The sequence below is a fragment of the Capsicum annuum genome, chromosome 7 (assembly GCF_002878395.1).
Source record: "Capsicum annuum cultivar UCD-10X-F1 chromosome 7, UCD10Xv1.1, whole genome shotgun sequence".
NCBI lineage: Eukaryota > Viridiplantae > Streptophyta > Magnoliopsida > Solanales > Solanaceae > Capsicum > Capsicum annuum.
In genome coordinates, this window is record NC_061117.1 from 189,296,825 (window position 1) to 189,315,730 (window position 18,906).

The following is an 18,906-nucleotide window of genomic DNA, read 5'->3' on the forward strand; positions in this document are numbered from 1 at the left end:
ATAAGGCGATGGTGAGTTGAGAGAAATGAAAATGAGAGAGTCTTATTGGTGAAAACCCTCGCAGGCACCATAAGGCGATGGTGAGTGGAGAGAAATAAAAATGAGAGTCTTATTGGTGAAAACCCTCACGAGCACCGTAAGGCGATGGCGAGTTCAAGAGAAAAGTGAAAAGTGAAAAGAAAGAGATTTGTTGGCGAAAGTCTTTTAAGATGTCGTCATGAGATTGAAAGAAACGGCTCAACGGCAAAGGCACGAACTCAACAACAAATGGGGAGTTTGGATAGGAAGATCAGACAGTTTAATCCAAAATGCATGTCATACTCATTGGAGTTGGTTGTCATATTCAGATAAGTTTTCTTTTTGAATATAGGACATTGCCTTTTCTTTTATTTACATATTCATGCTTTTTGTCTTTTTATGTCATTTATCAAAATAAAAGTCACCATCATTTCTTTACATTTTAAGTCAAGTATCTGTCAAAACAAACGAGAAAGGATTTCAAAATTTACTACCAGTCTTTCCAATTATATGAGGAAAAGACAAGGACCAGCACATGAAAGAAATATGATCGTAATTCAACACGAAGCAAAGGAAGTCTATCAACCGACAGGCTATTGGATTCGTAGAAGCATTCAGATTTGAGAAAAGAGTGCGTCTCATGGGCATGGTAAAATGGAAACCCATTCTTCAAGTCAGAACTCATTTCCCTCAATCTGGATCTGGGGCAATGATGCGGCAAGACAGGGCAAGTTTCAGCGATATGGAACAAAGATGAAAGGAACGAGTGCTGGGGCAGATACCTGAGAAGCCAAGAGCTGCAAGTCACCGTTAAGTTTTTAACTGACAAATTTTCTTTGTTGAAATAGGGGCAAATTTGCTTCACTTAATTCAGCTACCATTGGAAATGCACATCCATGAGATTTTACTTTCTGCTCAGGACCCTCCTGAAAAATGGGATTTTACTTCCTGTTCAGGTCCCTCCTGAAAATGGGACTTTACCTTTTGCTCAGGATCCTCTTGAAAAATGGGATTCTACATTATGCTCAGGACCCTTCTGAAAAATGAGAGTTTACTTTATGTTTAGGACCCTCCTGGAAAATGGAATTTTACTCTCTGTTCAAGACCCTCCTGAAGAATGGGAATTTACTTTCAGTTCAGGACCCTCCTGAAAAATGAGATTTTACTTCCTATTTAGGACCCTCCTGAAAAATGGGACTTTACCTTTTGTTCAGGACCCTCCTGAAAAATAAGATTCTACTTTATGTGCAGGACCCTCCTGAAGAATGGAATTTTACTTTTTGTTCAGGACCCTCCTGAAAAATGGGACTTTACCTTCTGTTCAGGACCCTCTTGAAGAATGGGACTTTACTTTCTGTTCAGGACCCTCCTGAAAAATAGGATTTTACTATTTGCTCAGGACCCTCCTGAAAAATGAGATTTTACTTTCTGTTCAGCACCCTCCTGAAGAATGGGAATTTATTTATAGTGCAGGACCCTTATGAAAAATGGGACTTTACTTTCTGTTCAGGACCCTCTTGGAAAATGGGACAACGCTTTCAAAAAGGAAATACTACTTTACTATAATTTTTATTTGAGATAATTTTTATTCTAGTTTTAATTTTGGGTTTCAGGAGCCCGCCTAAAGAACAGGGTGATGAAATAGCAAGTCTGGAGCCCGTCTGAAGAACAAAGTGAAGAAATGTAAAGTCAAGCAACAAAGTGATGAAATAGTAAGTCAGGAGCCCGCCTGGAGAATATGGTAAAGAAATAAAAAGTCAAGCAACAAAGCGAAGCAATTAAAAGCAAAGCAACAAGTTGAAAGAAATTGAAAGTCAGGAGCCCGCCTAAAGAATAGGGTGATAAAAGTCGAGTCAAGAGCCAACAGAAGCTGTATAGATAGGATTTTGTAATTTCATTTATGTTTTAACTTGTAATTTTTATTTTTTGATGTAATGACAGAGCCGCAGATCGGAACTTCGATGGAACCTCACTCGACTCTCCAACTCAGTATAGTCCACTCTCTTTCAATCCTTTGAGATACTTGTGACTTGCTCATGACTTGGGTAGATAGGGCGTCCGACAGGATTCGATTGTTCTTCTTTCTTTTACTCCTCTCTTTGAATAATGATCGGGACAAAATTCGATCACGTTGTTTACTTTTTTGTATGAAAACACTACGTGTTTACACTCAAAGGGGGCATAATGTAGACACGTAATTTTTTTCCTTCCCAATAGCACTTTTTACCTATTTTTACCTTATCCTACCGTATACCTTCACCCATGTAATTACATCCCACAAAAAATATATAAAAAAAAAACAACTCTCAACAAAATCCCTAACAAACTTTTATTCTTTTTAACATCCTAACAACCTTTTCAATTAAAATAAGACACTAACCCCTACCCCTCCTACCCTAGCTCACTACCCCTACCTCTACCCTTTAACCCCACATTTTCTTTCCCACGAAGAAAGGGGGAGGGAATACATATATACACTTCATACCAAATGAGGAGGGGCCCATGATTTTGGTCTCCATTTAATTACAAAGGGGACTGATTTGGGGGCAATAAAAGGGACCCAGGGAATAAAATTCACAACAACCTCACTCGTGGGCCCCACAATAAAATTCATTCTCCATTTTCATTTGGAATAGGATATACACGAGAACCTTCCAAAGATTGGGATCCATTGCCCATACCCATACATAAAACACAACAACCTTTTCATATATATATATTCACTCACATTCACTGTAGAAGGGGGGATTTTCTTCTCCTTCAAGAATACACACACGAACTAACACACTCATATACACAGTGAGCTAGAGAGTAATCTGGCATTAAGAAAAGGGAAAGGGAAAGAGGAGAAAGAGATCGAGAGAGAGAGATAGAAAAATAGCGAGAAAAGGAGAGTTGATCGGAGAAGAGAGAAATAGAGAGAGGTACAGATCTGAGATCAGAAGTGGATGGAGAGAAGAAATTCGAAAGAGAGGGAGCTTAAATCGAGGTATATTGAGATAGAGGTGGTGAGAAGAGAGTGAGAGATCGAAGAGAGGCAATAGTTTAAGTGAGAGAGGAAGGGCGAGAGAGACATTTCCGATGAGATATCATCGAAAAATGCTACAGCCATCTTCTTTTCTCCCATTTGTCGTCAATACCGAGCTCAACGAAGCTCCGATGTAGTGAAAACGCGACGTCTAGCCCTTTATTCCATCTAAATCCGCGTCAAACCATTTTTCCCAACCTCGATTCTGGTTTAATTCTCACCGAAAACACAAATTCTGGCTGTCAATTCATTTGAATATGATTGTGTGGTGATTGAATCCAGTTCAATTCTCTCCAAAAAAGGGTCAAAGTTAGGCGTTTGGTTATCCCTTCTGATTATTCGACTTTAATTTTGGGTTTCTATTTCTCTATACCAAGTGTGGATTTTGGTTGCTGTCGAGATTCTGTATTCGGGCTTTTTGATCTAGTTTTCTTAGACAGTGTTATCAACGTAATATTCGAAGGTCCAATTTTATATCTCTTATCTTTTTTTGTGTGTGAATATTTTTGAATGGTGTGATTTTTGGTTGAATTTGGTTGAAGTGGTTTTACTCGTTGTTATCTGATTGTTAATCCTGGTGTGAAATTTGTTCATCACGTAGTTGATTTAAGGTTAAGTTGGATTTTGGGGAAAAAGATCGAAAATTGTCAAAAGCGAACGTTGATTTATGTTGGTTCAGTGATGATTGCCTGATTCGGAATAAACATAGACTTTGTTAAGTTTGATAGTATCATGTTTTAGGTCGTGGATCATTAGGCAAGCAATAAGTTGGGTAGGTAAGAATTAGGATTTGTGATTGTTGAATGATGAAATGTTTGTGGAATGGTTTTGATTTATACATTGACATCTATTGTATTTATTTGGCTGGGGAATGCCCCAAAGTATTTGTGTTGATTTATCTGGGGAATTCCCCGAAGTATTTTGTACTCTAAGGACGACCGTGATGAAGGCCCAAGGCATCGGGTAAAACGTCGGAGCATAGTTTAGGATTAGTTTAGAATAGGATATATATTTTTTTGCATTTTTCTATTTTTGGATTGTAATAATTGGACTGAACACTATAGTTTTGGATTTGTTTGTTTGTTTGTTTGATTGATTGATTGGTTTGTATGTTTTTGTGTGGTTTATACACTTTTAGTGTCGAATTAGCCGATATGTTCCACCAAGTGACCGTGGTCAAACCACGGGATAAAGGGGTGCCTAACACCTTTTCCTCGGTCAACAGAATTCCTTAGCCGGAATCTCTATTCGCAAATCAGTTTCAAAGAGTCAAATAGTTTTGAAAGGGATTTTAAAAGGTGACTTGGCACACCGAGTTTATGTAAAGTGGCGACTCTGAGTTTTTAAATGTAAAAATAATCTTTTTTTCAGAACATATCTTCATTTTGTCACTTTAATAATGAAAACCCTTTCGAACCTTAAACCATATCTTTTCGGAGTACAAAAAGGGATCTGACAAAAAAATCATACGTAGCATTCCATATAGTATCACATTCTTCAGGCATCAATATCGGTGTAAGTTTATTTTGTTCACATTTAAGTTGAAAGTCTTTAATTCTTCTTCTACAATTATTTCCTTGAATAAAACCAACGGCAAGCTGAATTTTTTCAATATAAAGCTAAAAAAACTCAAGACCATCTCTTACAATTAAATTATATATATGACAAGCACATTTAACATAAAAAATTTCAGGTAACGGCGGAGATAGCTTAGATTTTAAATTTGTTATAGCATTCTTATTGTTAGAAGAATTATCAAAAGCAATACATAAAATTTTATTTTCAATACCGTAAAATTCTGCAACTTTAGCAATCAAATCAGCAATAAAATCTGCAGTATGTTTACGATCTTCATTATATAAAAAAGCAAGAATACGTTTTTGCATCACAAAATAACTATCTATCTAGTGACAATTAATGATTAAATAATCATTTTTATTTACAGCACGACCAAGATTAGAAGTTAGGGATATTCTACATTGAATATTTTTTAACAATGTTGATAAATAAAAACAATATTATGAATGAAGTCTAAAAATATTGGCCCTACAAGTACTTCTAGGAATACCATTAAACATAGGATTATAAATTGCTTGAATATAATGAATAAAGGCATCAGAAGAAGGAAAACTAAAAGGCAAACAGCCTACAACTACCATTTTAGCTATTTCTTCCGGGTCCCTCAATTTATTATACTTCTTCATTACCTGACCGGTTGCTGGGTCCATTCTAGTTTCGGTTGGCCCACCAACATCCACACCACCTCGTGCAATATTTAACTCTCTTTCGTGATTATCACTTATATGTCTCATTAACGTATCGTACCCCCTTGCTTGCCTCCTCTTTTATGCTTATATATTTGTTGACAAATATTGTATTGCACCTCAATATCTGATATACGGTAAAAAAAAATTTTCATGCAACACTAGTTGGTTTATGAGCTCTTGGGGTATGGGGAGGACGGGAAGGGAGATTAACCGATTCAGATCTAACGTTAGCATTTCCTACTGCGGTTGTCTCACCAATATTTTTATCATCTTTTTCTAAATTAACCGCATCTACTTCATTTTCTTCTTTTATACTGTAATTTTTTTGAGCTTCTGCATAATCCATATCGTGGACACCTACACCTATTTCTTCCTCAAAAGGTTAACTAAGCGGTATCGGAGGCTGAGGCACACGAGTATATCTACAACTTGAAGTACCTCTACCGCTAGTAATTTGCTTTTTACTATCGCTACCACTTCCGGGATAAAAAAATTTAACACCTTTAGTGGCGAGGTTTCTCAATTTATCCATAATATATTTTAAACTAAAAAAATTCAAAATACACAAATATAATAAAATTAAATATTCAACAATTAATACACAAATTAAAAATTAAACGTAAGAGATGAAGCGACAATACCAAATTTTGGAAGTATCCAAAGGTTACCACTTTAGAAACTTCCACTAGTACTTTGTAATCGCAAAATTAAAAAATTAAACTGAGCACTTTAGGAAATTAAATATATAGATTATTTGATAATTGAGAATTGAGATTTGAGGGAGAATGAGATTTGAGAGAATGAAAAATTGTGTGAAAAAATAATTTGAAAGTGTAGGGTATTTATAGGAATTTTTTTGGATTTTAAAAAATATTTTAGATGATTTTTTTTTTCTAAATAAACATGGCCAAAGTAGTCGTTTGGACCCAAAAAAGGCTATATAGCCGTTGGGACAACGGCTACTTTGGGCCCAACGATCCAATTATGAATTTAAAAAAAAAAATGGGCCAATTCTGGACCGGTTAATCGGCGGGCCCGGATCATGTTTTGATACGAGAATGACCACGGAGATGGATATATGTGAGATGTATTGAACCCGAGACTTGGAGCGTGCAAGTAAAGTGCAAAGGAGGGCCTAAATAGTCTCCAAAACAGTCCACAAACTACACTCCAAGGGCACCTAAAGTGAAGCCTTTGACTAAGGAGTCTTTTGGACATTTCACACAATTTTCTTAACCTACTATAAATAGAATATGTTCAGTCATTTACTACTTAGACTTGTATGATATTTGTAAGTTGCATGACACTTTGAAAGACAAGTCCTCTCTTCTCTTTAGGAGGCAACCTAAAATTAGAGTGATACTAGTGTGAAATCATTAGTGTTGCATTCATATCTTGAGACGTTGGTGTTTAGAGGAGGTAAAGTACCTCTTGTGTCAACGTAGGAGTTAGGTTAACCGTTGCGTGTAGTGTTCAGGGTCCAAGAGTATCACATGTTCTTGGGTTCTTAAGATTATACCAATCAAGGTCTAACTGTCTATCCTTTGTTCATGTAATCTTGTAACCATTTGTGTATCTTGTAATCTTCAATCCGTGAGTTGTCATCTCTTGTTGTTTTTGTTTTTCTCATATTGTTGTCCACCTTGTTGTGTTGTTGCTGTTTTGGTGTGGTTATACACGTTATTATCTCATCATTGTGTAGTATTCTCAATTTTGGACTTGTTTCCAACTTGTCTCGATTTTGTATTATTTTTGTAAACTATTTTTGTGGCTGTTTTGGTACAATCCATGTTTGTAGTGTATCATTTGGTATCAAATCTCAAGGCTTGATTTTGTTCTAAAAAAATCAATCTTAGGAAGATTTTACCAAAGTTAGAAACATTGTGTTGTTGTTGGATCATGGCCAAAAGTTGTAGTCTTGTGGTGTTGACTTGAGCAAGAGTTTTGTGACTAGGTCTAGTATATTTTTACTTGTCTAGTGTGTTTATAGTGTTGGTTTCTTTCTCACCAACACTAAAAGTGTCTAGATCTAAAGTTGAGCTTATAATATTGACTAATGTTGTGGTGACTTGAAGTTGGCCGTGTGTTGAAGATTGGTGGGCAATTGGTGTTATTTTTGTTGTGTTCTTGAGAAGTTGTTGTCATGTTCTTGAAGATTGTTATTGTGTTCATCTTGTTCTTCACCTAGTCTTATAACTTAAACTATAAAAGGTACAAACTTGATTCAAAAAGGTGAAGATAAAGTTGTAAAGTTTGCTGGTGAGAAGACTTGAACCATCACTTCCTAGACTTGACATCAACTTTTTCAACTACTATCCTTAAATCAAAGAGCCTTGTTTGGGGGAACTAGTACAAGTCAAGATCATCTTTTTTTTTTTTAGAATAAACTTACAAATGACACAAGACTTATACTTTCCCTCCAAAACCAATTGTGTTTCATTCTAAATTGTGTGAAGGTCGAAAATTTCAGATTTGTTACTAAGTTGTGTGGGCCCGAGACAAATTGCATACTTCCACGTCACCACTGCTACTGTTCACGTCAATAATTAAGCTCAAATTTGAATTTTTCTAGTTTCTAATTGTTGATTCTTGGTTTCATTAGTTGATCCTAGAACTAATTAACAAACTAGTAAACTCCTAATAGATTGTCAATTAGTGCTTTGCATCCATTGTTCGTGTCTACATTATTTTGGGCTTTTCTTGTTTTTGAATTGTAGAATTTCTTGGTTCAAGTTCAGACCTTATTTCCTTGAGTCTTCAAACAAAGAATCCATTCTGACCAAGAAGTAGACTCACCTCTCAACTCATCACGAACTACAAGCCGACTTGTAACACTTGTGAATCCAAGTGTGATACGATCAAGTGTGTGAGAGTGTGGTGAGGTTGTTCCGAACTAACTTGTGCTTTGCTCTGTAGGCTTGTTCTTTTCTCTTTTTTTTAGGTACAATTACAAGGGAACCCTCGGCTTCAACTTCTCAATCCATGGACAACAATGCCCCCAATGTCATTTTGGCCTACCTTGACACTATATCTCGAGATCTAGCTATGGTAAATGAAAGGTTGGATCATATGGTAGGTCAAAGAGAGCAAGTGGGATGCCCAGACACACGTCAAGAGGAAGGCCGTAGCCCATGTGAGCTATAAGGTAAAAACGTTATCCCCTACACTCCTATGAACTTAGTATGTTGTGTTGTGGCTAGTAGGAGCCAAGTAGGTGTAGTTGCGGCTTTGCCTAGGGTAAAGGTGCTCGAGTCATCCTTTTGTGATACTCTTGGAGATGTTAGGTTGCGGGAGGACCAAACTCTTATTGTAAGTACGCAAGCACTAGTTGATCCTTTAGATGACGAATTGATTCTTCTTGCAAGAATAATTTGTGTCCATCTAGTGCTATCCCTTATAACTCGAGTAAGACTCCATTACCAATTAACGAGAGTATTCACACACTAGTTGACCCTTGTACGAGCCAAGGTGAGTCTATATTGGTATGTGAGTTGCCAACAACTAGTGAGGATGTGAATGAAGATCAACTTACTCATAAATGTATTCCACTACTTGAGCATATGTGTTGTGTGCTTGAAAAATCTCAAGTTAGTGATGGTGTTTATAGGGTTGATATTGATGGTGCATGTGACTCTTTGAACATCTTGTGTGGTAAAAGCCTTGCTAGTATTTTTGTTCATAAAGATCATGTGTATGGAAATGTTGTAAATGATGTCATATGTCTTTTTGAGGTAGGACGTCTAGGACGTATCTCTCTATTCTTGAATATTAATCTTCTCTTAAAAGAAAATGTCATGTGTGATTATGGGAGTGACATTCTAGGGGAAGGAAGGGTTAGCTTCAGCTTAGACCCTTGGCTACTTCTCCCATTTGACCCCGGCATCTTCTTAGAATATGGGAATTTTTATAATTCCCACTACTTGGTCAAGATGATTAGCAATGTTTGATTGTGGGTGATAATGAAGTAAGACAAGGTCCTTCTTTACCTCTTTTTTGTTGATGGTGGTCTCTTCCTTTGTGCCATTTATACTAAGGTTTTCATGTTTAACACAAAGGACCCGCGGGTATACTCCAAGTTTATCCCACCTCGGCATGGCATTTGATGCGTGTATTTTGCTAATCCCAACCCTCATGTCATGAGGATATTTTGCTTGTTTGTCCTTCTTTGATTTTGCAAGGAGCGGATTCGAGGTCGAATCCTTTTTCAAGAAGAGGAGATGATACGAGAATGACCACGGAGATAGACATATGTGAGATGTATTGAACCCAAGACTTGAAGCGTGCAAGTAAAGTGCAAAGGAGGGCCTAAATGGTCTCCAAAACAGTCCACAAACTACACTCCAAGGGAACCTAAAGTGAAGCCTTTGACTAAGGATTTTTTTTGGACATTTCACACAATTTTTGTAACCAACTATAAATAGAATATGTTTGGTCATTTACTACTTAAACTTTGATGATATTTGTAAGTTGCATGACACTTTGAAAGACAAGTCCTCTCTTCTCTTTAGGAGGCAACCCGAAATTAGGGTGATACTAGTGTGAAATCACTAGTATTGCATTCATAGCTTGAGACGTTGGTGTTTAGAGGAGGTAAAGTCCCTCTTGTGTCAACGTAGGAGTTAGGTTAACCGTTGCGTGTAGTGTTAAGGGTCCAAGAGTATCACATGTTCTTGGGTTCTTAAGATTATACCTATGCTACTGCAGCGTTTAATAAGTTCACTCACAATAATTAGAGTAATCTATTTATTAAACATTTACCATACTCAAAGGTTTGCTTCTACTGATAGAGGATGAATACATGACGTAGTTGAGGCCATTGATACCTGAAGCCTTCTTAAAATGGTTGTTGCAATTTCACATTTATAATACTTCACTACCAAAATGAGTTACTACTAATTTAAAGATAGACGGCTTAGTGCAACTTAGATTTAATTCTCCAAATTTATTTTAATCTGGAAATAGTGATTGGAGAGTACTAAAATTACATTTGTGTACATATTCTCCAGTCCGTCTGTTGTTTAATAAAGTTATTAATTAATAGCTGTTCGTACTGTTCCACGAAAAATTACTTGGAGAGTAGTTCTATTTGATGAAAGGAATATTGGCAGAGTAAGTGACTAACTCTCTGTTACGTTGATCCTTCGTAACTCATTTATCTTGACGTACCTGTTTCAGAAGTCACAAGGGTGTAGCAAAGTTGTGAGTATTTCGTGGGAATCCTTCTAAATACACAAGCTGAAGAGATACATAAAGATTTTCTATGAGATTATGCTGTCTCACGCTCATCCTCTTTGTTTAATGGAGTAATAATTTCACCATTTCAATATAAATTGAAGGATAATAATAATCGCAACATTAACTACAGAATTAATTTTAAATTTTATCTTAAAATTATTATTCATATGTTACGTACCAAATGAAAGGATATGTAGAGGATGTTTGAATGAACTTTGTTTTAAAGTGACTTGAAGGTTAAAAATCAAAAGTGGATAGCAACCTACTTTTGCTTTTTAGCTTATTTTTTGCACTTTTTAAAGTTAACGTAAAGTATTTTTTAAACATTTTTTATCTTTGTCAAACATTTTAAAAATACAAAAGTACTTTAAAACCAAAAATACTAAATTCAAACATCCTCTAAAGGAAGACAAAGGGTCCAATCTTTCCAAATCAAAGCCATTTACTCTGACCCAACTGTATTGTACCATCTAATATTATATCCACAACTTTTTGCGCCCTTGTGTTCAATGAGCACAGAACTATCAATTGTAGTAGGTTGCATCCAACAATTTTTAAATGTATTTTAAAGAAGTACGATTCAATTAAATTGCACCAAGCATAAATTGCTATACCCGAAAGGGAGGATATAGAATTGTGATAAGAAACGCAAGGAAGAATCTATAGCTTCTAAGGAGTGACACAATCAAACCCAATTCGCCCAACTCATTTAAGTTTCAATTGGTTATTGACCCGTCTATTTAATAATTCAATTCGTTTCAACTCTAACTCAACAACTCTTTTCAATCCATCAAAAATTGATTGGTATAATGTCCAAATTGATTCTTAAGAAATTTTGCTAAAATATTTTTTAGAAAATATTTTTTTTATTTCATGAGTTATATATCCATAATAAAGAAAAAAATAATTTTATTCGATACGAAAAATTTATAAAAGAATAAATAAAATAATTAAAACTTAATAAAAATTAGACGATTTTGATTATTATTCGATTTAACCCAAGTAAATTTGAATTGGCTCGAGTCTTGATCCATTTTAACCTGTCCAAATTTGATTAATCCGCCCAATTACCATCGGTAAGATGCTGACATGATTTCCCACTTAAAAACAAAAGAGAGCATCGAACCTATATCAGGAATTTTCGATTACAACAAGGAACTGTGGAAAAATAAAATGTGCATCTCATCTAGAACAACATACCTTATATTGTTCGTCACTTACTTCCTTAGTTATTATCATTAAGATGTTGACACATGATCTTTAAATTAATAAGTTTCTTTCATATGATATGATCATCTACTCACACAACCTTTTCAAACCTGTAATAAAATATTCCGTCCGTTTCAATTTTTGTCAATATCCGGATACCAAGATTAAGAAAGAAATACTTTTGAAAATATGACCTTCAATGTGTAAAATATTGTACGACTATAAAAGCTTTTCATCAAAAGGTAAAATGAAAAATTTAAGTTATCTCCAATTTTTTTTATTTAAAAAAAGTGATTTCATTTTTAATAAACTACTCCAAATTTGTTGTCCTCCCCTTCCCCCACCCCCAACTAAGTTTCATAAATACCTATTCAATTTCACCAAAAGTAAAGCGCAGAATAACCCAAGAATCAAAAGTAACACACACAAGATCCTGCCCATGGCATCAAATCCAATCAAGTTATCCCTCATTTTTATTCTAACAATTTTCATAACCTCAGAGGCTGAACTTGGCCAACTTAAAGAAACAAACATGACACTCTATTTTCAAGATTGGTCTGGTGGTCCAAATGCCACTGTGCTACAAATAACAGGTCATCAAGATCATGGTCCTTTGAGTTTTGCCAAGTTTGGTTCTGTTTTTGTTACTGATGATCCAATAACCGAAGCCTTCGATAAGAACTCACCAGAAATTGCTAGAGCTCAAGGCATATATGTTACGTCTGCATTAGATGGCAAAATTTCTCATGTGTTAATTTCAATTATTTTTACCAATGAAGAACATAACGGCAGCACTTTGGAAATACAAGGTGCTAGTCCTCAATTTGAAAGAGTAAGAGAAGTGGCAATTGTTGGTGGTACTGGAAAATTTAGGCTTGCTCGTGGATATGCAACTTTTGAGACCATTCATTTTGATTTGGCAATTCATCATGTTGTTATTCAGTGCAATATTACCATTTTACACTACTGATTAGGGGACAAATCACAATGATAATATATAGTTCATCTGAATAACGTGAAAATTGTGGTATGTGGATGGTTTTTTTCTAATTTGATTCGATATGATAAATAACTGCTGACTTTATAATAATATACTATACTAGGATGTTTTGAGATTTAGTTTTGTAACTTTTTACAAAAAAAATTTTCTAATTTATGTCAGTTTTATAAGAGATTTTCAGTTTTGCACAAAACGATCATTTTCTTCTACTCACTTTGTAAGTGGTCATAAGAGATTCTTTCTCCCCGATTGTTACTTACACATTTTAAGAATGTCTAAAAAAATAATTTATGCTAACTTCACTTGTAAAATTCTACCAAAATCTCTGAACTGCTGGGCAAGATCCATCCACTGCTCGATTCTTTAGAAGCAACAAGCCAAATTATTACTAAATTATTTCACTTTCGAACTATGCCACGTAAATTAGAACAGAGTGTAGTTTCTTAAAAGGTCAAAGGTATTTTTTATGTATATATATACACAATATATGTTGAATTCCTTCAACTTCCTTATCGATTTAATTATTTCTTATATTTTGAATTACATTAATAAATTTTTGGCTCCTATACTTCTTTATGAAAAAACATGTCATGCAACATGGCATGAATTCACCTATACATTCCAAATTCCAGCGAATATAGAAAGAATAAAGTTGAGCTAGGATATACTCATATACCTAAAGCTGTTAGGAGTACTAGTTGATTGGTGGGGGGGGGGGGGGGGGGGGGACACTGCATTTGGAGAATAATGCTGGGAAAGGAAACACTTACCAATAGGATTGACAATACGTACGTAATGTTGATTATTGTTCATCAAGCCATCAAGACGAAATTAAACACATATTCCACGGTGCAAAATATGAATCTATTACATAGTTTACTTTCTTATTACGAGGATAATGACACATTGAATATTACGGAAAACACAATGCATACAAAAGCAAGTAAATACAAACTCATTTGTTTATTAGTAGCTGATGCTTAACAAATAGAACAACATATCCATCTTGATACTAAGCGTCGAAGTGTAGCAATGAGGCTTCGAGAGATTTATGTTCGGCCATTATTACCACCACCACTACCAAACCCACTCCCTACGCCAACACCCTGACCAGCTCCAGCTCCAAAACCAATTCCCATTCCAAATCCGGCTCCCATTCCTCCACTACTTGCACCTACTATTCCTGGCCCTCCTAATCCTCCTAATCCTCCGCCCGCACCAAAACCACTACCATAGCCTGACCCTCCTCCTGCTCCCCCACCGCCACCGCCACCACCTCCTCCTCCTCCAGCATTACCACCTCCGAATCCAAATCCTCCACCATATCCAGAACCACCTCCAGTACCTCCCCCACCACCACCACCTCCCCCACCACCTGCTGTTCCAAATCCTGCTCCGAATCCAGCACCATGACCTGATCCTCCACCTCCACCACCTCCTCCTCCTCCACCACCTCCTCCAAGTCCCCCTCTAGCAACTGACCCACGTCCACTACGTCCTCCCCATCCACCACGTCTGCCACGTCCACCACAGCCTCTCCTACCATATCTACAACCATTATTGTTACTCAACTTCGACTCTTCAAGCTTGTCATCACCAAAAGTGATGGCACTCAATTCCAAGAAAATGATCAAGACAAGAAGTGACCCTACAACCCTCTTATGAGAAGAAGAACCCATGATTATGATCACAAAAGTTCTTAGATATATCAGATTACTTGTGTTCTTTCTCACCCGGAGTTTATGAACTTATATAGGCTTAAGCTCGTCAGTTGAAACCTTTAATGTTAATGGTGTGCAAAGCTGCATGCATGTGTATATATCGTTTGAACAGTTGGGAAGTGGCTTTGAACATTAAATGAACCAATTATTAGACAAAAGGATTACTCCCTCCATTTCATTTTACTTCCTCCTTTTGACTTGATACATCCAATAAAAAACATTAATTAGAGGTTTTTTATAAAACTAATCTTATTAATAATGTTTTGAACTTTAAATTTAGCTATTCCTACTTTATTTAGTTATTGGATAATGAGGATAATATGAAAAAGAAATAATAAAATACTCTTGATATAAGAAAATGGACAGGCAAATTGAAACATTTATATTTAGTATAGAGTTCAAGTAAAAAAGAAACGAACCAAGGAAGGACATTGCGTGCTGAGCCGGCTACAATGTGTGAAGCTAGGGAAAGTTAATATTTAGGTCCCCAAATTTTCGTGCCCCATTTTTTAGCAATCATCGGTTTATCGTTCAATAGATTTTTATTTCCTTCAGAAAATATTGAATAGTTTGTGTTTGGAAACAAGGGAAATTATAACAACAATATGTTACTTCCTCCGTTTTGTGTTACTTGGTCTAGTTGATTTAATACATCCTTAAAAAAAATTTATTATAGGTGTATTTTATCAAATTAGTTTTATCAATTATACTTTGAAAAACTCTAAATTTAATTATTATTACTTTAAATAGTTATTTAATTTGTAATACTTGAGTTTTATTGAGTATTCAACTATTTAATAAGAAGGTGTTACCGAGACTTAAAGGTAAGTTCTATAGAATGATTAGTAGATCGACTATGTTGTACGGGGTAGAGTGTTGGTCAGAGAAGAACTCGCATGTTCACAAGATGAAGGTATTAGATGTGGATGCTTAGATAGATGTGTTTCCCGGTCAAGAACATTTAGATAGATGTGTTTCCCAGTCAAGAACACGTGTGGTTAAAAGATGAAGGTAGCAAAGGTGAAGATGTTTAACTGGGTGTGCGGAATACTAGGAGAATAAATTAGGAATGAAGACATATAAGATAAGGTAAGTAGCCTCCGTGGTGGACACATGTGAGAAACAAGACTTAGGTGGTTTGAGCATGTGAAGAGGAGGAGCGCAAATGCTCTAATGAGAAGATGCGAGAGGATGACGCTAGTGATAGGTCTGATGAGAGATAGAGATAGACTGGGGAATAATTGGGGAAGAGATGATTAAATAGGATATGCCATATTTTTTTCACACCTAAGTCATGATCCTAAATAGGAGAGCATAAATTAAAGGTCATTCTAATAAACGATTAGTAGGTCGTCAAACATTTTCTCTTTTCCCTTCGACAGATCAAAGTTCTAGTCTAGAGCACCTATATATATTTGTTCCTTTACCATTTTTATTATTATTTTTTTTATCCCAATTTATGTGATACACTTTTCTTTTCAAGCCGTCTCAAAAAGAATATCGTATTTTCTTATTTGATAACCGTTTAATAGTCTCATCCCTATTTTACCCTTATTGGATTCCACTGAACTCTATATTGTGAAGACAAGCCAACTAAAAGTAAGTACTAATGTGACTTTAATAAAGGTAATTTGACATCATAACAAATTCTCCACTTATTTCTTAAACTCTGTACTCAACAAAATGATACAACTTAAATTAAGACAGAGGAAGTATTATACTAGAATATTCTTATTCTTTGATTTTATTACTACAGTTAACTTTTTTTGTTTTTATTTTTTTTTTGGTTATATTTAGAGTAAATTCTCCGTATAGTCATCCATGTTTGGGAAATTACCTATAAATATCATTTTTGTTTCATTTAGGACAAAAATATCACTCAACTCTTTCTATTTTCCTTAAAGTATACTTAACACCTCAAAAATCTTCTCTCTCCAACTTGAAATATCATGTCATTAATTTTTTTTTAATATATATAAATAGATCTATTTAACTTATCAAACTTATTTAACTAAAGTTTTTATCCTTTTTTTTTAAAAAAACATTACACATGATATATTAATCATTGAAGATTAATTTAATTACACAAAAGCTTAAATTATTTTATTTGATATGTACTTTTCAAAGTTTCTTTCATTTACTTATTTATTTCACCACTTAATAATATTTAAAACTCAAGTACTTATAAAAATTGGTACTCATTTATTTTTTTTTGTTATTTATTTTATATATTAAAGATTCTTAAAATGTAAAAGAAATAAAAATGCGGGTATATATTTTAGACATTAAATTTATTATTTATATGAGAATAAAATAATAAAATTCATATTTTTGGATTATACAAAAGAATTTTTGAATTAATATAATCCAAAAATATTATATTACCTTCAAATATAGAGTAATAAAAAATAAAAGAATATAAGTTATTCTTTAAAAACATTGATGGCAAACCTACTATATTTTTTGTTGCCAAACAAAATTCAATAAGAAAATTTTAATATGTATTATTACCTGAAAAATTTAATTTGGACATAGATTACTTGAAAATTTTTATTCAAGATAATTTTTGATGAATATATAGTGAAAATATGATTTTTTTTTTTGTAAATTTTTTACAAGTAGTTGTCCATAAATAAATCAAGTAAATCTGTAAGATAAAACATAAAAATTTTAAAAAAAATTATTATTTTTAATTTAGTTTCTTTACTTTTTTTGTGATCATTATATTTATATTTTATTTTATTATACAATTAAACGCTAATTTATACCCGTACTTCATTCTAAATCCATCAAAATCAAAGAATAATTAATTGAGTAATATTTTAAAAATTCATTTGTAATAGTACTGAAGAGGGTATCATTTTGTTAATATTTTTTAAAAATTTATTTGTTTCAAGGCTACATAATTTTTCTTTCCTTCAAAAAATGCGATATTATTCTTTTATTCTCATATAAATAACAAACTTAATATCTAAAATATGAAATTCATCATTTTATTTCTTTTACATTTTAAGAATTTTTAGTATATAAAATAAACGACAAAAAAATCTTGTACTAATTTGTATAAGTAGCTGTATTTTAAAACTATTATTACGTTGTGAAATAAAAAAGTAAATAAAATAAATTTTGAAGAGTACATATCAAATAAAATAACCCAAGTTTTTGGTGTAATTAAATTAATCTTCAATGATTAATATGTCATGTGTAAATTTTTTTAAAAAAGAAATAAGATAAACCTTTAGTTAAATAAGTTTGATAAGTTATACATTTATTAAAAAAAAAAAAGAAATTTAATGACATGACATTCCAAGTAGGAGAGAGAAAGATTTCGAGATGTTAAGTATATTTTAAGAAAAATAAAAAAAATTGGATGATATTTTTGTCCTAAATAAAACAAAAATGATATTTGTAGGCAATTTTTCAAATATTTTTCTGTTAGTATTTTTTTAATATATTTTTCATACCTTTTTAGTACCCTTGCATTTATTTCAATCAGTTCTGAAAAATAATTTTCAACCTCTCTAATAAATTTTACTAACAATAAATTTTTCATACTTTTTAGTACTCTTGTATCTATCGAAAACAACTTTCATACACCATAAAAAAAAGATCAGAGCTATATACATCTCAACCTCTATAGTAAATACTTGTATAACTATACTATTGGTATGTTGCTGTTGTAGTCTACTTATACCTAATTCTTGCTCACACCCATATTATGTGTGACCACAAAGGAGTCCGTGCAACCCTAGCTGAGTAGCCATTCCCTTCTTTCAAGTTGTCTTTTATGAGCAACCAAAATGGTTAGTGTGGGACTACTAAAATCAATACCATTTGTGACAACAGAACTACTAATGGCCCAGTATTCCAAAATCAAATTAAAGCCATTTAGATTGAACAACTGTACTGGTACCATCTAATACTGTTTCCACAGCTGTTTGCGCCTTTTGTGTTAATTCAGCGAATTACTAGTTAGAAGGAGTTGTTCGAATAGTAAGGCAAAATAATTTTTTTAGACTCTGTAATCTATCGATTTTGTAAGTTGGACACTTATACCTACATGTTTGTCATCTGGGCCCTTAAATTCATTACAAAAATAATATTTTGCATCCTTTGACTATTGACCTTGCCTATGTGGCATTGAAATAATGACTAGGACAAAGATAGTGTAGTCACTCGCCTGGGGGTGCGAGTGAAAGTTAATTTTTGACCAATTTTATATTAAAATAATTTAAAAAATAAAAATAATATTAAAATTAAAAAAATAATTTAAAAAGGGTTCTTTTTACCCTCGATCTTTTTTAATTTAAAAATATTTTTAAAAGTTTATAAATAATTTTAAAATAGTTTTAAAAATTTAAAAATAATTTTAAAATATTTTAAATTTTAAAATTTTTCTTTTTTAAAAGGAAAAAAAATTCCCTCCCC

General features: G+C 33.7%; 2 protein-coding genes across 2 annotated transcripts; one reads left to right on the forward strand and one right to left on the reverse strand.

Moving 5' to 3' along the window:
- The first annotated feature begins 12,021 nt into the window (after nucleotides 1-12,021).
- LOC107877234 (dirigent protein 22) lies at nucleotides 12,022-12,876 on the forward strand. The gene has a single exon (XM_016723924.2). The coding sequence runs from the start codon at nucleotides 12,197-12,199 to the stop codon at nucleotides 12,725-12,727; it is 531 nt and encodes a 176-aa protein (XP_016579410.1). The 5' UTR covers nucleotides 12,022-12,196; the 3' UTR covers nucleotides 12,728-12,876.
- Nucleotides 12,877-13,806: 930 nt separating this feature from the next.
- Nucleotides 13,807-14,436, reverse strand: LOC107878219 (glycine-rich cell wall structural protein 1). The gene has a single exon (XM_047394087.1). It carries the CDS (start codon nucleotides 14,434-14,436, stop codon nucleotides 13,807-13,809), a length of 630 nt encoding a protein of 209 aa, XP_047250043.1.
- Nucleotides 14,437-18,906: the final 4,470 nt, after the last annotated feature.